We start from the raw sequence: 20,523 nt of genomic DNA, 5'->3' as shown, positions 1-20,523 counted from the left end.
CTGGGTACTGGACTTCCTGACGGGCCGCCCCAGGTGGTGAGGGTAGGCAACAACATCTCCTCCCCGCTGATCCTCAACACGGGGCCCCACAAGGGTGCGTTCTGAGCCCTCTCCTGTACTCCCTGTTCACCCACGACTGCGTGGCCACGCACGCCTCCAACTCAATCATCAAGTTTGCGGACGACACAACAGTGGTAGGCTTGATTACCAACAACGACGAGACGGCCTACAGGGAGGAGGTGAGGGCCCTCGGAATGTGGTGTCAGGAAAATAACCTCACACTCAACGTCAACAAAACTAAGGAGATGATTGTGGACTTCAGGAAACAGCAGAGGGAACACCCCTATCCACATCGATGGAACAGTAGTGGAGAGGGTAGCAAGTTTTAAGTTCCTCGGCATACACATCACAGACAAACTGAATTGGTCCACTCACACTGACAGCGTCGTGAAGAAGGCGCAGCAGCGCCTCTTCAACCTCAGGAGGCTGAAGAAATTCGGCTTGTCACCAAAAGCACTCACAAACTTCTACAGATGCACAATCGAGAGTATCCTGGCGGGCTGTATCACCGCCTGGTACGGCAACTGCTCCGCCCTCAACCGTAAGGCTCTCCAGAGGGTAGTGAGGTCTGCACAACGCATCACCGGGGGCAAACTACCTGCCCTCCAGGACACCTACACCACCCGATGTTACAGGAAGGCCATAAAGATCATCAAGGACATCAACCACCCGAACCACTGCCTGTTCACCCCGCTATCATCCAGAAGGCGAGGTCAGTACAGGTGCATCAAAGCTGGGACCGAGAGACTGAAAAACAGCTTCTATCTCAAGGCCATCAGACTGTTAAACAGCCACCACTAACATTGAGTGGCTGCTGCCAACACACTGTCATTGACACTGACCCAACTCCAGCCACTTTAATAATGGGAATTGATGGGAAATGATGTAAATATATCACTAGCCACTTTAAACAATGCTACCTTATATAATGTTACTTACCCTACATTATTCATCTCATATGCATACGTATATACTGTACTCTACATCATCGACTGCATCCTTATGTAATACATGTATCACTAGCCACTTTAACTATGCCACTTTGTTTACTTTGTCTACATACTCATCTCATATGTATATACTGTACTCGATACCATCTACTGTATGCTGCTCTGTACCATCACTCATTCATATATCCTTATGTACATATTCTTTATCCCCTTACACTGTGTATAAGACAGTAGTTTTGGAATTGTTAGTTAGATTACTTGTTGGTTATCACTGCATTGTCGGAACTAGAAGCACAAGCATTTCGCTACACTCGCATTAACATCTGCTAACCATGTGTATGTGACAAATAACATTTGATTTGATTTGATTTACTTAGGTAGCCTGGGTTTCACTGTGTGTTTGTGGGTGATTGTTCCTGTCTTTGTGTTTGCACCAGATGGGACTGTTTTAGGTTTTCTCACGTTTGTTGTTTTTGTTAGTTATCTCATGTGTAGTGTCTTTATAAATTAAAGAACATGAATAACCACCATGCTGCATTTTGGTCCGCCTCTACTTCACCTAAAGAAAGCCGTTACAATTTTTATCTTGGCCTGGTATGGTTCCCGATCGGAGGCAGCTGTCTATCGTTGTCTCTGATTGGGGATCATATTTAGGCAGCCTTTACCACACTGGTTTTTTGTGGGATCTTGTTTTTGTGTTGATGCCTGTGAGCTCAACAGAACGTCACATTTCGTTGCTCTTTATTGTTTTTGTGAGTTTCAATGAATAAACATGTGGAACTCTACGTACGCTGCGCCTTGGTCCGAGTATGATTACCACGACGATCGTGACAGAAGATCCCATCACAACAGGACCAAGCAGCGTGCCCAGGAGGAGAGTGTATCCTGGCCTTGGGAGGAGATATTGGATGGAAAGGGATCCTGGACTTGGGAGGAAATCCTTGCAGGACAGGATCGCCTTCCTTGGCGGGAGACGCAAGAAGAGAAGGGAGGACAGCAACGACACCGGGGTTCGCGGCCAGGTAGAAATCTCAAAAGACAGCCAAAAATTCAGAGAGGGAGGCACACGGGGTGGTCGGTGGAGCAGAGGAATGAGCCATAGACCATCAGGGAGTTGAAGGAGGAACTCGACAAAAGATTCCGGAGAGAGGTGGTGGCGATGAGAGCGCTGCAGAGCGGGCAGCTGAGGAGAGTGACATCTGCACCAGTTTCACGCATCTGGCCTCCAGTGCGCTTCCCCAGTCCGGTACGTCCTGTGTCTCCTCCACGCACTCGCCCTGAAGTGTGTGTCGTTGTTCCGGTACAATTTGTGCCGGTTCTACGCACCAGGTCTCCAGTGCGCCTTCCCAGTCAGGTATGTCCTGTGCCTGCTCCTCGCACTCTCCCTGACGTGCGTGTCACCAGTCCGGTGCCACCTGTGCTGGCCCCACACATCAGGACTCCAGTGTGCCTCCCCAGTCTGGAGCTTCAGGCGACGGTCCCCAGTCCAGAGCCTCCAGCGAGGGTTCCCAGTCCAGAGCCTCCTGCGAGGGTTCCCAGTCCAGAGCCTCCAGCGATGGTTCCCAGTCCAGAGCCTCCAGCGAGGGTTCCCAATCCAGAGCCTCCAGCGAGGGTTCCCAGTCCAGAGCCTCCAGCGAGGGTTCCCAGTCCAGAGTCTCCTGCGAGGGTTCCCAGTCCAGAGCCTCCAGCGAGGGTTCCCAGTCCAGAGCCTCCAGCGAGGGTTCCCAGTACATAGCCTCCAGCGAGAGTTCCCAGTCCAGAGTCCCTGGTGACGATCCACGGTCTGGAGATTCCGGCGACGATCCACGGTCCGGAGTCCCCGGCGACGATCCCCGCACTAGGGCCGCAACCGAAGCTGACGGATCCGAGCAGGGTCTACGTTCCGCACCGGAGCCGCCACCAAGGCTAGATGCCCACCCGGACCCTCCCCTATAGAGTCAGGTTTTGCGGCCGGGAAGGGGGGGGGGGGGGTACTGTCACGCCCTGACCTTAGAGAGCCTTGTATTCTTTAATTTGGTTAGGTCGGGGTATGGCTAGGGTGGGTACTCTAGTTTTTGTATTTCTATATTGGCCTGGTATGGTTCCCAATCAGAGGCAGCTGTCTATCGTTGTCTCTGATTGGGGATCATATTTAGGCAGCCTTTCCCACTGGGTTGTTGTGGGATCCTGTTTTTGTGTTGATGCCTGTGAGCTCAACAGAACGTCACGTTTCGTTGCTCTTTATTGTTTTTGTGAGTCCTTTAATTCATTAGACGATCGTGACATACAGTATATAATCTATAGCATGTTAGCTATATGATGTCTGTTTGTCCTCCTACCCTGGTCCCGGCTGGCATGGATAGAGAACTCGTTGACTTCTGACAGGTCCTGGATGCCCATCTCTGTACACAGCTCTTCCACCACCTCCTGAGCCACCTGGGTACACAGAGTCGATCTTTATTTTTCTTCATGATGATAATGAAAGGGAGGCAGGGGAAAGGAGAGAAGGAGTCTTGACTTACGCTAAAGCTGCGTATCTTACAGGGGAAGTCTACTCCACCCGGCAGCTTGATGGGGAACCGGCGAGAGCTTCTGCCAGCCTACAGAGAACAACACACACCAAGCGATGACGGAACTGATCGTCACAAAATAAAATAATATCCACACTCATGTCTCACCAGTATGGCTTCCATCTCTACTTGAGAGGGGACGTGTCTGCGACCTCCGTGGATCAGAGACCGGAACAGGTTCTCCTTACAGTATTGAGACAGCTCTGAGATGGAAAGGAAACACACACACACACACACACACACACACACACACACACACACACACACACACACACACACACACACACACACACACACACACACACACACACACACATAAGAGCGCTGGGGTAGCAAACAGCTGCAGACTTTTAAAGGGATATCTTTGGGGGCATCGCCAGTGTGTGAGGGGGGAGCAGGGCTGTGTGTGTGTACCTTGGTAAGGGTGTGAGGGGTCTTGGCTGATGTTTTGTAAGAGTTGTGTGACGTAGGGATTGAGAGTGCCAGAACAGGGGAAGAACCCTGTTACCAGGTTCAATAAACGCCAACCTCGGGTACAGCTCTGCCTGTATACCACACACACAAAACACACACACATACGTAAGGAATTGACCCTCTGTACACTATTCACAGGTAAATGTTTATACACAGACTGCCTCTCACCTGTGACTGTTGTTAGTCGTCTGTTTGATGACCTGGCAGTAGATCTCATCTCTCAGGAACTCCTTCTCCTTCCCCAGCTGAACACACAAACACGATGGACAGATATTACTCCCATGTTTTCATTCAAGCAGTCGTGTCCTCATTAGGAGTGTACGGTGAGCGATAATGTGTGTGTGAGATATATGTATGTCTCACCATCAAGACATGGCTGACACAGTCTTCCTCAGACCTGTGATTCCCCAGAGGCTGGTCTCCCATGAACTGCATCACACCTTCAGAGAGAGTATTATCAACACGGAAAATTGATACGCAATGTAGTGCAGGTGTGTGTGTGTGTGTGTGTGTGTGTGTGTGTGTGTGTGTGTGTGTGTGTGTGTGTATGTGTGCGTGTGTGTGTGTGTGGACTCACTCATGAAGGCTTGGACAGCCAGGTTATTAAGATCAGGATCAGAGTACAGGATGAGAGATTCCCGAACGGGAACCTCTGTGTACTGAACCATCTCTGAGAAGTTTCGACCTCCATCAAGAAGACCTCTACCCTCCATGCTGTGATAGAGAGACAAAGGGAGGAGGATTAAGAGGGAGAGAAAGAGGAGGAAGAAAGAGGAGGAGGAAGAGTAAGAGAAAGAGGATGAGAAAGAGGAGGAGAAAGAGGATGAGAAAGAGGAGGAGAAAGAGGAGGGGAAAGAGGAAGAGAAAGAGGAAGAGAAAGAGGAAGAGAAAGAGGAGGAGAAATAGGAGGAGAAAGAGGAAGGAAGGGTGATGATTAAAGAGAGAAAAAAGAGGTGATTGTGTAGTTATGGCAGACAGTTGTAACACTAAACATAGGATTACACACTGTACATTGTACAACCCTATTACCAGGGTTGTAATTGGGCTCCCGAGTGGCGCAGCGGTCTAAGGCACTGCATCTCAGTGCTAGAGACCCTGGTTCGATTTCAGGCAGTATCACAACCGGCCGTGATTGTGTGTCCCATAGGGCGGCGCACAACTGGCCCAGTGTTGTCTGGGTTTGGCTGGTGTAGGCCGTCATTGTAAATAAGAATAGGTTATTAACTGACTTACCTAGTTAAATAAAGGTTCAATTAAAATGACCCCTCTTACCTCGTGTCAGCATCTCTGAAGTATTTCATGGCAAACTCTGTCATCAGGAACGTCTGTACGTCATTCATCTCACTACCCTGAACCGACCGAGCCGACCCCAGGACGGAGCCATCTCGGCTGGGCTGTGCTGAGCCGTTGTGGGAGGTGGGTCTGGGGGTTGGAGCTCTCATGCTCTTCCTCCTCTCGTCGCGGCGGTCAAGGTGGACATGGTGGTAGTCAGGAGGGGCAGACGGCTGAGTGATGTCCGTGGGGAAGAGACCCGAGCGCCCCCCAATGGAACCGAAACACCAACCTGAGAGAGAGGGAGAGAGCAGGGTTAGGACTATCACAGAGAGAGAGAGAGAGCGAGACAGAGGTGAAAGGTCACTGCGATGACCTCACCTGGTTTGAGGCCATCTATGGGCAGCAGTTTGATGATGTCACCCTTGCGGAAGTTGAGCAGGCTCTTGTCGACCGTCTCAAAGCTCTTCAGGGCGATCACATGATCCGAGCCCTGAGAAGGTTTGGTAGGAGGTTACACACAACAAAGATTCTCTACAGTAAGATGTACCAGGAAATGTACACTATATATACACAAGTATGTGGACACCCCTTCAAATTTGTGGATTCGGCTATTTCAGCCACAACCGTTGCTGACAGGTGTATAAAATCGAACACACAGCCATGCAATCGCCATAGACAAACATTGGCAGTAGAACTAAAGAGCTCAGTGACTTTCAACGTCCCACCATCATAACATGCCACTTTTCCAACAAGTCAGTTTGTCAAATCTCTGCCCTGCTAGAGCTGCCCCGGTCAACTGTAAGGGCTGTTATTGTGAAGTGGAGAGGTCTAGGAGCAACAACAGCTCAGCCACATAGTAGTAGGCCACACAAGCTCACAGAGTAGGACCGCAGAGGGCTGAAACAATGAATATTGTCTGTCCTCAGTTGCAACACTCACTACCAAGTTCCAAACTGTCTCTGGAAGCAACGAGCAGCACAAGAACTGTTCGTCACAAGCTTCATGAAATGGGTTTCCATGGCCAAGCAGCTGCACACAAGCCTAAGATCACCATTCACAATGCCAAGCATTAGCTAGAGTGGTATAAAGCTTGCTGCCATTGGACTCTTGAGCAGTGGAAACACGTTCTCTGGAGTGATGGATTGCTTTACACCGGACAAGTCTGGGTTTGGAGGATGCCAGGAGAATGCTACCCGCCTGAATGCATAGTGCCAACTGTAATGTTTGTTGGAGGAGGAATAATGGTTTGGGCTAGGCCCCTTAGTTCCAGTGAAGGGAAATCTAAACGCTACAGCATAAAATGACATTAGAAACGGTTCTGTGCTTCCTACATTGTAGTAACAGTTTCCTGTTTCAGAATGACAATGCCTCCGTGCACAAAGCGAGGTCCATACAGAAATGGTTTGTTGAGATCGGTGTGAAAGAACTTGACTGGCCTACACAGAGCCCTGACCTCAACCCCATCGAACACTTTTGATTTACATTGGAACGCCGACTACGAGCCAGGCCAATTCGCCCAACATCAGTGCCCGACCTCACTAATGTTCTTGTGGCTGAATGGAAGCAAGTCCCTGCAGCAATGTTCCAACATCCAGAAGATTGGGGGCTGTTATAGCAGCAAAGGGGGGACCAACTCCATATTAATGTCCATGATTTTTTAAGTGAGATGTTCGACGAGCAGGTGTCCACATCCTTTTGGCCATGTAACGTGTATATAAACAACTATTTGAATGATATGAGATGTGGAAGAGGAGGGTGGTTACCTCAACGAGTTCTTGGTGGAACAGCCTGACCACGGCAGTGATCTGAGCAGCTCTGTTGCTCTGCAGCTGCAGCTGTTCTTCTTTCAGACTGAATTCTACCATGTCTGCAGACCGCAGCTTCACCGACAGCAGCTCCGCGTAGCTACACAGAGAAAACCACAGCACTTACTGTACACATACAGGGAGAACATACACCGACATCACATACTAGATGTATACTCTCACTTAATCATACATACAGTACCTGTAGCTGCGTAGCAGGATCAGGTGTTTGGGGTTGATGCCTGATGCTCTGGCCACCTTCAGCAGACGAAGCCCACGATGAGACACACCCAATACCTGGGTGTCCCCACTGGTATCACCCTACAACACACACACACACACACACACACACACACACACACACACACACACACACACACACACACACACACACACACACACACACACACACACACACACACACACACACACACACACACACACACACACACACACACAGGTTTATACACACTCCAGTCTCTCACACACAGGAGAGAGAGAGAGAGAGTGGGGGGGGGGGACTAACTCACTTTGACAGGGAACAGTCTTGTGAAGTAGTTTTCCCAGTTGTCTCTGGCAGCCATCACTATCCTCTTCTTCATGGTGTCATCCTGGAGCAAACTGACACTTGTACCCACATTGAAACTGGCTGGAATAGAGGGAGAATAGAGAGAAAATGACGGAGAATGGAGAGAGAAGGAGGGAGAATAGAGAGAGAAGGAGGGAGAATAGAGAGAGAAGGAGGGAGAAGAGAGGGAGAGTAGAGAGAGAATAGAGAGAGAAGGAGGGAGAATAGAGAGAGAAGGAGGGAGAGGAGAGGGAGAGTAGAGAGAGAATAGAGAGAGAAGGAGGGAGAATAGAAAGAGAAGGAGGGAGAGGAGAGAGAGAATAGAGAGAGAATAGAGAGAGAATAGAGAGAGAAGAAAGGAGGGAGAATAGAGAGAGAAGAAAGGAGGGAGAATAGAGAGAGAATAGAGAGAGAAGAAAGGAGGGAGAATAGAGAGAGAATAGAGAGAGAATAGAGAGAGAAGGAGGGAGAATAGAGAGAGAATAGAGAGACAATAGAGAGAGAATATAGAGAGAATAGAGAGAGAAGGAGGGAGAGGAGAGGGAGAGTAGAGAGAGAATAGAGAGAGAAGGACGGAGAATAGAAAGAGAAGGAGGGAGAATAGAGAGAGAATGAGGGAGATGAGAGGGAGAGTAGAGAGAGAATAGAGCGAGAATAGAGAGAGAAGAAAGGAGGGAGAATAGAGAGAGAATAGAGAGAGAAGAAAGGAGGGAGAATAGAGAGAGAATAGAGAGAGAAGAACTAGAACTAGACTAATTTGGTAAAATAAACAACTAGACTCCACTGGTAAAATAAACAACTAGACTCACCTGGTAAAATAAACAACTAGACTCCCCTGGTAAAATAAACATCTAGACTCACCTGGTAAAAAAACAACTAGACTAATTTGGTCAAATAAACAACTAGACTCCACTGGTAAAATAAACATCTAGACTGACCTGGTAAAATAAACAACTAGACTGACCTGGTAAAATAAACAACGAGACTCCACTGGTAAAAAAACAACGAGACTCCACTGGTAAAAAAACAACGAGACTCCACTGGTAAATAAACATCTAGACTCACCTGGTAAAAAAACAACTAGACTCACCTGGTAAAATAAACATCTAGACTCACCTGGTAAAATAAACAACGAGACTCCACTGTTAAATAAACATCTAGACTCACCTGGTAAAAAAACAACTAGACTCACCTGGTAAAAAAACAACTAGACTCACCTGGTAAAATAAACATCTAGACTGACCTGGTAAAATAAACAACTAGACTCACCTGGTAAAAAAAACAACTAGACTCCCCTGGTAAAATAAATATCTAGACTCGTCTGGTAAAAAAACAACTAGACTAATTTGGTAAAATAAACAACTAGACTCCACTGGTAAAATAAACAACTAGACGCCACTGGTAAAATAAACAACGAGACTCACCTGGTAAATAAACAACGAGACTCCACTGGTAAAATAAACAACGAGACTCACCTGGTAAATAAACAACGAGACTCACCCAGTAGGTCCTTCATTTTCCTCCTCTCCTCTCTGGAGATCCTCACACAGGTGTCACAGTACGTGTCTCTCATGATCTGAAAGGGAAACAAAAACCCAGATTTATATGAATATAAGGTGTGATATGTAGGAGGTAATGAATAAAAAGGGTCACAGGGAAATAATCAACACTGACCTGCTCACAGAGGAGATTGAGGATGTAGGGGTGGTTGAACTTCTCTCTGGGGTAAAACACCTGGACACACACAGGGAAATGATTGTGATTCACATACAGTAGAATGCAAACACATTGTAGAACAATACAGAACAATACAGATGTTCTTGCCTGCAGTTCCAGCTCACCTCTTTGCGTAGGAACAGTTTGCCAGGCATAGCCGAGTAGGAGAAGTAGATGCTGGCAGAGAACCTGTGGAGCTGGGAGCGAACACTCTCCTCCCCAGACAGCAGATCTATGCAGGACAAATCAAATCAGTTGTTTCTTTGTTCTTGTATATTTTGTATATATTTTGCAATTTAGTACAAACAAAGGAATAACACAGCTGCCAGACATATGAAATGAAGTATTTCTTAAGCAAGACATGGGACAAGAAGAGAGCTTATCTATGCTTATCTATGTGTAAGTCTTAAATTGTGAGCAGTCCCTTCTCCCTCCAGTTAACATACACCAGATGGAACAATGGAAGGATTAAAGCAAATAAAGCAAATCAAACGTTATTGGTCACATATATTTATCAGATGTTATTGGTCACATACCCATATTTATCAGATGTTATTGGTCACATATATTTATCAGATGTTATTGGTCACATACCCATATTTATCAGATGTTATTGGTCACATATATTTATCAGATGTTATTGGTCACATACCCATATTTATCAGATGTTATTGGTCACATATATTTATCAGATGTTATTGGTCACATACCCATATTTATCAGATGTTATTGGTCACATATATTTATCAGATGTTATTGGTCACATACCCATATTTAGCAGATGTTATTGGTCACGTACCCATATTTATCAGATGTTATTGGTCACATACCTATATTTATCAGATGTTATTGGTCACATACCCATATTTATCAGATGTTACTGGTCACATACCCATATTTAGCAGATGTTATTGGTCACATACCCATATTTATCAGATGTTATTGGTCACATACCCATATTTAGCAGATGTTAGTGCGGGTGTAGTGAAATGCTTGTGTTCCTAACTCTAACAGCGCAGTAGTATCTAACAATTCACAACAATGAAACACAAATCTAACACTCCTCACCAAACACAAAGAATGCGAGTGACTTTACTTCACTGTGGAGTTGTGACTGCAGTATCTGAGTTATGGAACGTGTATCTGAGGCTGTGGCTGGTCAGGCGGTGCAGACACAACAGTGCAAACACAAACACTGTACTACTGTCCATGCCTGCCCGTACTGTACCTCTGAAGTAGTTTAACTTACTGAGTGTGGGGGCAGCCTTGGTGGGGGGGTCTGGCAAGCTCTCATAGATGTGTTGGACTGGGGGAGAAGGAGGAGGGGCGAACCCGGGGGGAGCAGGCGGAGGGTTCTCGGAGTGTCCCTGAGTGCCGAACAGGTCGGCAAGGGAGCGCTGTTTCTGCTTCATGTGGTTGGAAATGGGGTGAATCCCTCTAGTGGAGGGAGGAGAGGGCTGCCGTGCAGGGGGAGGCTGTCTCTGACGGGGTGAGGGGAGAAGAGTATTACTATAGGCTAGGTAAGATAACTGAATGGATATGTTAGCTCCTCACCAACATGTCTCGGGCTAGGCAACAATGTACACACAGCTCTAACCTTCTGCTGTTGTACAGGTCCGTTATTTCTGAGGATAGAAAGGGCCTCCTCTTTAGGATCTTTCTTCTTCACAAACGACTGTGCTGGAACCCTGGAGAGGAGCGAGGGAGTTAGATTTCCGCTGATGCAGCGGGATCTACACAGCAGATGTCATGTACTTCAAACATTTAGGATGGATCCACAGTCCCACTGACCTGATTGGTTTCAAGGGTTTTGGATCGTTGACAGGGCGGTTTTGGTACTGTTTAATAATGTCACGGATTCTGGTGCTGGGAGGGGGCGGGGAGGCAGGGGGCTGGGGCGGTCTGGTTCTCTGGCAGGAGGAGACGGGGGACGTTGCCAAGTCCTGGGTGCTGGAGGTGGGGAGGGGGGAGCGGGGAAGGGTCTGTTTGGGGGCTCCCTCCGGGACGTTGCCAAGTCCTGGGTGCTGGAGGTGGGGAGGGGGAGCGGGGAAGGGTCTGTTTGGGGGGCTCCCTCCGGGACGTTGCCAAGTCCTGGGTGCTGGGGGTGGGGAGGAGGAGGGAGAGCGGGGAAGGGTCTGTTTGGGGGCTCCCTCCGGGACGTTGCCAAGTCCTGGGTGCTGGGGGTGGGGAGGAGGAGGGAGAGCGGGGAAGGGTCTGTTTGGGGGGGCTACTGGGAGCAGGGCGAGGCTTTGGCGGTTTGGCTGCTGGCTTTGGCTGAGAACCTGACAGAGTGAATGACAGCACAGGCAGGTAAGACAAGTGGTAGTCATTTTATCCTGAGAAAACTACAGTTTATCTGAAGTTGAATAGGAAGATGTGTCCAACTCTACTCACCAATATTCTGGAAGAACTCTCTCTTGTCCTTGAAAGAGTCCAGCTGGTCTGGACTGACAAAGTCCACATCTCTCTCCGGCTGATAAAATCAAAGACACTTTACATCTCAGTTTGCTTACAAGATAATGTTGTTTTTATTGTGTTTCTTTTGTAATGAAATTACACATTTTTGCAATGCTAAGTACATTCAAGATAAAAAGAATCAAGTAGAATTGAGCACAAACACACTAGCATCACACCCCTCCTCTGTCGTACATACCTCAGGTATGTGGTGCTGAATCTGTGGTTTCCTCTGGCTGGGTGTGGTTAGCGGCGGAGGGGCGCGGGGAGTGTTTGTGTCTGGGCTGGGGGTGAGAGGGCAGAGTGGTGTGTCTGTGTCTGAGCCGGGGGTGAGGGGGCGAGGGGGGTGTGACGGGTCGAAGGTTAGCCTGGCGCCGCTGCTGCTGTCGCTGCTGCTCCTGAGTCTGCTGCTGGGACATAGTCATCGCCTGCATTGTCATCTGCTGGGCCTGGAGAGGGAGGGAGGAGGAGACATGGAGACATGAGAGAGAGTGAGTGAGTGAGTGAGTGAGTGAGTGAGTGAGTGAGTGAGTGAGTGAGTGAGTGAGTGAGTGAGTGAGTGAGTGAGTGAGTGAGTGAGAGAGTGAGAGAGAGAGAGAAAGAAAGAAAGGGCAATGGAGAGAAAAAGTGATGAGAGAAAAAAAGAAAGGGCAATGGAGAGAAAAAGTGATGAGAGAGAGAGAGAGAGGGAGAGAGGGAGAGGGAGAGAGGGAAAGGGAGAGAGAGGGAGAAAGAGCAATGGAGAGAAAAAGCAATGGAGAGAAAGAGTGATGAAAGAGAGAGAGAGGGTGAGAGAGCAAGAGAGAGAGATGGAGAGAGAGGAAGTGTAGTCATGTTAGAATAGAAATGGTGATATCATAAGAACATGAATTAAGGATAGGGGTAGGATTATGGTTTGTTTGTTATCATGGCATGTTTGTCCCAGTTTTCCACCAGTGTCTCCAAGTCCTTACCATGAGCAAGGCCTGTTGGTTGATGAAAGCCTGCTGCTGTGCTGCCATCTGCTGGGGATCCAGGCCTGGTGCAGCTGGCTGGGGTGCCATCATGGTTGGCATCATAGGCATGGGGGCAGCTGTCATCATACTTGGCATCATTGGAGCCCTGTAGTCTTGCATTGCAGGGTTCACTGGCATTCCTGGGAGACACATTTTTTTTTTGGGGGGGGGGGGGGGGGGGTTGATCATTGTTAGAATAATGCAGGATAGAGAAAATAGATTACTTATTTAAATCACAATTAGAATGTTTGTGTAATTAAATTACTCCCCTCACTCACCCATAGAATAGCCTGGCATTGTCATTGGAACACCTGCAACACAGGTATTGTATTTAACATTGTAATTAAAATAATGAGAGAAACTGACAGAGAGAGAGAGAGAGAGAGAGAAACTGACAGAGAGAGAGAGAGAGAAACTGACAGAGAGAGAGAGAGAAACTGACAGAGAGAGAGAGAAACTGACAGAGAGAGAGAGAGAAACTGACAGAGAGAGAGAGAGAGAAACTGACAGACAGAGAGAGAGAAACTGACAGAGACAGAGAGAGAGAAACTGACAGAGACAGAGAGAGAGAAACTGACAGAGAGAGAGAGAGAAACTGACAGAGACAGAGAGAGAGAAACTGACAGAGAGAGAGAGAGAGAAACTGACAGAGAGAGAGAGAAACTGACAGAGAGAGAGAGAGAAACTGACAGAGAGAGAGAGAGAGAAACTGACAGAGAGAGAGAGAGAGAAACTGACAGAGAGAGAGAGAAACTGACAGAGAGAGAGATAAACTGACAGAGAGAGAGAGAGAGAAACTGACAGAGAGAGAGAGAAACTGACAGAGAGAGAAAGAGAAACTGACAGAGAGAGAGAGAGAGAAACTGACAGAGACAGAGAGAGAGAGAAACTGACAGAGAGAGAGAGAAACTGACAGAGACAGAGAGAGGAAACTGACAGAGAGAGAGAGAGAGAAACTGACAGAGACAGAGAGAGAGAAACTGACAGAGAGAGAGAGAGAAACTGACAGAGAGAGAGAGAGAGAAACTGACAGAGACAGAGAGAGAGAAACTGACAGAGAGAGAGAGAAACTGACAGAGACAGAGAGAGAGAAACTGACAGAGAGAGAGAGAGAAACTGACAGAGAGAGAGAGAGAAACTGACAGAGACAGAGAGAGAGAAACTGACAGAGAGAGAGAGAGAGAAACTGACAGAGAGAGAGTGAGAAACTGACAGAGAGAGAGAAAGAAACTGACAGAGAGAGAGAGAAACTGACAGAGAGAGAGATAAACTGACAGAGAGAGAGAGAAACTGACAGAGAGAGAGAGAGAGAGAGAGAGAGAGAGAGAAACTGACAGAGAGAGAGAGAGAAACTGACAGAGAGAGAGAGAAAGAAACTGACAGAGAGAGAGAGAGAGAAACTGACAGAGAGAGAGAGAGAAACTGACAGAGAGAGAGAGAGAGAGAAACTGACAGAGAGAGAGAAAGAAACTGACAGAGAGAGAGAAAGAAACTGACAGAGAGAGAGAAAGAAACTGATAGAGAGAGAGAAAGAAACTGACAGACAGAGAGAGAGAAACTGACAGACAGAGAGAGAGAAACTGACAGAGAGAGAAAGAAACTGACAGAGAGAGAGAGAGAAACTGACAGAGAGAGAGAAAGAAACTGACAGAGAGAGAGAGAAACTGACAGAGAGGGAGAGAGAAAGAAACTGACAGAGAGAGAGGAAGAAACTGACAGAGAGAGAGAAAGAAACTGACAGAGAGAGAGAGAGAAACTGACAGAGAGAGGGAAAGAAACTGACAGAGAGAGAGAGAGAGAGAAACTGACAGAGAGAGAGAGAGAGAGAGAGAGAGAGAGAGAGAGTCAAATTGGTGTTTTACCAAAATATCATATGACAAACCACATATTCACCCTGCACAAGTACAAATTCCATCTATACACTGTTGCCCTAGAGCACACAAAAAACGATACATACCTCGGCCTAAACATCAGCGCCACAGGTAACTTCCACAAAGCTGTTAATGACCTGAGAGACAAGGCAATAAGGGCCTTCCATGCCATCAAAAGGAACATAACATTCAACATACCAGGATCGGGCTAAAAAATACTTGAATCAGTTGTAGAACCCTTTGCCACTTATGGTGGTGAGGTCTGGGGTCTGCAAAAATATCCTCAGTGTACAACGTAGAACACCAAGTAATGCATTCAGAGCAGAATTAGACCGGTACCCACTAATTATCAAAATCCAGAAATGAGGCGTTAATTTCTACAACCACCTAAAAGGAAGCGATTCCCAAACCATCCATAACAAAGTCGTCACCTACAGAGAGATGAACCTGGAGAAGAGTCCTCTAAGCAAGCTGGCCCTGGGGCTCTGTTCACAAACACAAACAGACCCCACAGAGCCCCAAGACAGCAACACAATTAGACCCAACCAAATCATGAGAAAACAAAAAGATAATTACTTGACACATTGGAAAGAATTAACCAATAAACTGAGCAAACTAGAATGCTATTTGGCCCTAAATAGAGAATTTGTTTTTTATTTTTTATTTAACCATAACCTCAGTGAATACCTGACCACCGTGACTGACCCAAAATTAAGGAAATATTTGACTATGTACAGACTCAGTGAGCATAGCCTTACTATTGAGAAAGGCCGCCGTAGGCAGACATGGCTCTCAAGAGAAGACAGGCTATGTGCTCACTGCCCACAAAATGAGATGGAAACTGAGCTGCACTTCCTAACCTCCTGCCAAATGTATGACCATATTAGAGACACATATTTCCCTCAGATTACACAGACCCACAAAGAATGTGAAAACAAATCCAATTTTGATAAACTCCCATATCTACTGGGTAAAATACCACAGTGTGCTATCACAGCAGCAGAATTTGTGACCTGTTGCCACAAGAAAAGGTCAACCAGTGAAGAACAAACACCATTGTAAATACAACCCATATTTATGTTAATTTATTTTGCATTTTGTACTTATTTGCATATTGTTACAACACTGTACATAGTGTTTCTTCTGTTTATTTCACTTTTGTTTATTATCTATTTCACTTGCTTTGGCAATGTAAACATGTTTCCTTTGCCAATAAAGCCCCTTGAATTGAATTGAGAGAGATACAGTACCTGGTCCATACATCCCTCCTCCTCCTCTCATCCTCCTGTTCAACTTGGCCATACGCTCCTGGTCCTAATATAAACACAGTAATATATCACAGTAATATAAACACAGTAATATATCACAGTAATATAAACACAGTAATATATCACAGTAATATAAACACAGTGATATAACACAGTGATATAACACAGTAATATATCACAGTAATATAACACAGTAATATAACACAGTAATATAAACACAGTGATATAACACAGTGATATAACACAGTAATATAAACACAGTAATATAACACAGTAATATAAACACAGTAATATAACACAGTGATATAACACAGTGATTTAACACAGTAATATAACACAGTAATATAAACACAGTAATATAACACAGTAATATAACACAGTAATATATCACAGTAATATAACACAGTAATATAACACAGTAATATAAACACAGTGATATAACACAGTGATATAACACAGTAATATAACACAGTAATATAAACACAGTAATATAACACAGTAATACCGTCCAAGACGAAGGAACAGAAGACCCAATCCAACCAGTAACAGGTGATCACATGTAATCACAGGTAAACACAGGTAAACACAGGTGATCACATGTAATCACAGGTAAACACAGGTAAACACAGGTGATCACATGTAATCACAGGTAAACACAGGTAAATACAGGTGATCACATGTAATCACAGGTAAACAGAGGTAATCACAGGTAATCACAGGTAATCACAGGTAAACACAGGTAAACACAGGTAATCACAGGTAAACTGAGGCAAACACAGGTAATCACAGGTAAACAGGGGTAAACAGAGGCAAACACAGGTAATCACAGGTAATCACAGGTAAACACAGGTAAACACAGGTAATCACAGGTAAACACAGGTAAACACAGATACCTCCTATTATATATAACAATGAATGGTGTAGTGAAAAGAGTGTCTCAGGTAATATACCGACCCCTGGTCCCTGGTCCATCATTGGGTCAAAGAGGTCATCCAGATAGCAGTCCATCTGACCAGAACCCTCTGACTGCTGGTAGTCTCCACGGCCCTGCTGGGGGAGACAAGGGGCCGGAATGGAGGGGGCCGGGGGGATGAAGCCATCTAGATCTGTTGTAATCATCCTAATGGAGAGACAGAGAGAGAGAGAGAGAGAGAGAGAGAGAGAGAGAGAGAGAGAGAGAGTGAGTGAGTGAAGTTGGGGTCCTCCCAATCTCACCAGTCTCCCTCGTTGCTGAACAAATAGTCAAGGTCTGTGAGCCTCCCAGTCTCACCCGACTTCCTCATTGTTGAACAGGTAGTCAGGGTCTGTGTGTGCGGTCTCCAGTGTAGCATCAGTCTCTGCTCCAGCCAACAGGTCCAAGACAAAGTCACATCCAGCCAGATCAGACCAGCCCTCATCAGCTAGCAGAGACACAGACCAGCCCCGTGGAGCCTCAGGTAACCCTCTGAAGTGGAGCAGCCACGAGGCCAGCTGCTCCCCTGTGGTCCAGGACTCTACCTCAGCTGTCATCTTCTCCTCTGGAAGAGATGGAGAGAGAGAGGGAATGAAGCATACTACCTTGGTGCTGGAATCAACATCAACACTCCAGCCAAGTGTACCACCAGAATCCCACTGAGCAAATGGAACCACAACACAAGACAGAAAAAGTGTCAGATATTCTGTAGACATTACATATACAGTCGTGGCCAAAAGTTTTGTGAATGACACAAATATACATTTTCACAAAGTCTGCAGTCTCAGTTTTGAATGATGGCAATTTGCAAATACTCCAGAATGTTATGAAGAGTGATCAGATGAATTGCAATTAATTGCAAAGTCCCTCTTTGCCATGCAAATGAACTGAATCCCCCAAACACATTTCCACTGCATTTTAGCCCTGCCACAAAAGGACCAGCTGACATCATGTCAGTGATTCTCTCGTTAACACAGGTGTGAGTGTTGACGAGGACAAGGTCCGGCCTTGTTGATTGAGTTTGAATAACAGACTGGAAGCTTCAAAAGGAGGGTGGTGCTTGGAATCATTGTTCTTCCTCTGTCAATCATAGTTAACTGCAAGGAAACATGTTCCGTCATGATTGCTTTGCACAAAAAGGGCTTCACAGGCAAGGATATTGCTGCCAGTAAGATTGCACCTAAATCAACCATTTATCGGATCATCAAGAACTTCAAGGAGAGCGGTTCAATTGTTGTGAAGAAGGCTTCAGGGCGCCCAAGAAAGTCCAGCAAGCACCAGGACCGTCTCCTAAAGTTGATTCAGCTGCGGGATCCGGGCACCACCCCGCTCAGGAATGGCAGCAGGCAGGTGTGAGTGCATCTGCATGCACAGTGAGGCAAAGACTTTTGGAGGATGGCCTGGTGTCAAGATGGGCAGCAAATAAGCCACTTCTCTCCAGGAAAAACATCAGGGACAGACTGATATTCTGAAAAGGTACAGGGATTGGACTGCTGAGGACTGGGGTAAAGTCATTTTCTCTGATGAATCCCCTTTCCGATTGTTTGGGGCATCCAGAAAAAAGCTTGCCCGGAGAAGACAAGGTGAGCACTACCATCAGTCCTGTGTCATGCCAACAGTAAAGCATCCTGAGACCATTCATGTTTGGGGTTGCTTCTCAGCAAAGGGAGTGAGCTCACTCACAATTTTGCCTAAGAACACAGCCATGAATAAAGAATGGTACCAACACATCCTTCGAGAGCAACTTCTCCCCACCATCCAGGAACAGTTTGATGATGAACAATGCCTTTTCCAGCATGATGGAGCACCTTTCCATAAGGTAAAAGTGATGACTAAGTGGCTCGGGGAAACTCCCCAGACGTTAATCCCATTGAGAACTTGTTGTCAATTCTCAAGAGAAGACAAACAAAAACCCACAAATTCTGACAAACTCCAAGCATTGATTATGCAAGAATGGGCTGCCATCAGTCAGGATGTGGCCCAGAAGTTAATTGACAGCATGCCAGGGCGGATTGCAGAGGTCTTGAAAAAGAAGGGTCAACACTGCAAATATTGACTCTTTGCATCAACTTCATGTAATTGTCAATAAAAGCCTTTGACACTTATGAAATGCTTGTAATTATACTTCAATATTCCATAGTAACATCTGACAAAAATATCTAAAGACACTGAAGCAGCAAACTTTGTGGAAATTAATATTTGTGTCATTCTCAAAACTTTTGGCCACAACTGTACTGTTATAATCTCTCTCACTCACCGTTGAAGGTATGTATGTCCATCACCATATTTCCTCTCCTCTGATTGGTTGTCCACTCCAGCTGGGAGGGGGGGTGGAGGCGGGAGGCAGGGGAGGGTAACTTGAGGGAGGTGAGGAGTTTGTGCTGGCACAGAGAACGATATTCACCTGGACCATTATCAGATACATACCTGTTCACAGAGGAGACAGAGAAACACAGACTTACATACCTGTTCACAGAGGAGAGAGAAACATAGACTTACATACCTGTTCACAGAGGAGACAGAGAAACACAGACTTACATACCTGTTCACAGAGGAGACAGAGAAACACAGACTTACATACCTGTTCACAGAGGAGACAGAGAAACACAGACTTACATACCTGTTCATAGGGGAGACAGAGAAACACAGACGTACATACCTGTTCATAGGGGGGAGACATACCTGAGGGGAGACAGAGAAACACAGACTTACATACCTGTTCACAGAGGAGACAGAGAAACACAGACTTACATACCTGTTCACAGAGGAGACAGAGAAACACAGACTTACATACCTGTTCATAGGGGAGACAGAGAAACACAGACTTACATACCTGTTCACAGAGGAGACAGAGAAACACAGACTTACATACCTGTTCATAGGGGAGACAGAGAAACACAGACTTACATACCTGTTCACAGAGGAGACAGAGAAACACAGACTTACATACCTGTTCATAGGGGAGACAGAGAAACACAGACTTACATACCTGTTCACAGAGGAGACAGAGAAACACAGACTTACATACCTGTTCACAGAGGAGACAGAGAAACACAGACTTACATACCTGTTCACAGGGGAGACAGAGAAACACAGACTTACATACCTGTTCATAGGGGAGACAGAGAAACACAGACTTACATACCTGTTCACAGAGGAGACAGAGAAACACAGACTTACATACCTGTTCATAGGGGAGACAGAGAAACACAGACTTACATACCTGTTCACAGGGGAGACAGAGAAACACAGACTAACATACCTGTTCACAGAGGAGACAGAGAAACACAGACTTACATACCTGTTCATAGGGGAGACAGAGAAACACAGACTAACATACCTGTTCACAGAGGAGACAGAGAAACACAGACTTACATACCTGTTCATAGGGGAGACAGAGAAACACAGACTTACATACCTGTTCACAGAGGAGACAGAGAAACACAGACTTACATACCTGTTCATAGGGGAGACAGAGAAACACAGACTTACATACCTGTTCACAGGGGAGACAGAGAAACACAGACTAACATACCTGTTCATAGGGGAGACAGAGAAACACAGACTAACATACCTGTTCATAGGG

At 46.3% G+C, this 20,523-nt stretch overlaps 1 protein-coding gene across 1 annotated transcript in view; it reads right to left on the bottom strand.

Moving 5' to 3' along the window:
- Window positions 1-20,523, bottom strand: part of myo15b (myosin XVB) — a 38,217-nt gene that overhangs the window by 11,398 nt on the left and 6,296 nt on the right. Inside the window, 32 exon segments of the mRNA XM_065007867.1 lie at window positions 3,329-3,425; window positions 3,512-3,589; window positions 3,668-3,762; window positions 3,974-4,104; window positions 4,202-4,278; window positions 4,397-4,473; window positions 4,611-4,747; window positions 5,306-5,597; window positions 5,687-5,798; window positions 7,072-7,213; window positions 7,316-7,434; window positions 7,644-7,762; window positions 9,182-9,257; window positions 9,356-9,415; window positions 9,523-9,629; window positions 10,647-10,878; window positions 10,995-11,085; window positions 11,189-11,291; window positions 11,294-11,365; window positions 11,434-11,466; window positions 11,469-11,542; window positions 11,544-11,679; window positions 11,792-11,870; window positions 12,051-12,121; window positions 12,124-12,192; window positions 12,195-12,300; window positions 12,805-12,986; window positions 13,125-13,157; window positions 15,968-16,031; window positions 16,940-17,105; window positions 17,256-17,502; window positions 19,195-19,364. Coding sequence (XP_064863939.1) covers window positions 3,329-3,425; window positions 3,512-3,589; window positions 3,668-3,762; window positions 3,974-4,104; window positions 4,202-4,278; window positions 4,397-4,473; window positions 4,611-4,747; window positions 5,306-5,597; window positions 5,687-5,798; window positions 7,072-7,213; window positions 7,316-7,434; window positions 7,644-7,762; window positions 9,182-9,257; window positions 9,356-9,415; window positions 9,523-9,629; window positions 10,647-10,878; window positions 10,995-11,085; window positions 11,189-11,291; window positions 11,294-11,365; window positions 11,434-11,466; window positions 11,469-11,542; window positions 11,544-11,679; window positions 11,792-11,870; window positions 12,051-12,121; window positions 12,124-12,192; window positions 12,195-12,300; window positions 12,805-12,986; window positions 13,125-13,157; window positions 15,968-16,031; window positions 16,940-17,105; window positions 17,256-17,502; window positions 19,195-19,364 — 3,647 coding nt within the window.

Source organism: Oncorhynchus nerka, linkage group LG23, assembly GCF_034236695.1.
Source record: "Oncorhynchus nerka isolate Pitt River linkage group LG23, Oner_Uvic_2.0, whole genome shotgun sequence".
In the NCBI taxonomy this organism is placed as follows: Eukaryota; Metazoa; Chordata; class Actinopteri; order Salmoniformes; family Salmonidae; genus Oncorhynchus; species Oncorhynchus nerka.
The sequence above is the reverse complement of the archived record's forward strand: the minus strand, read 5'-3'. Positions and strand labels throughout refer to the sequence as shown.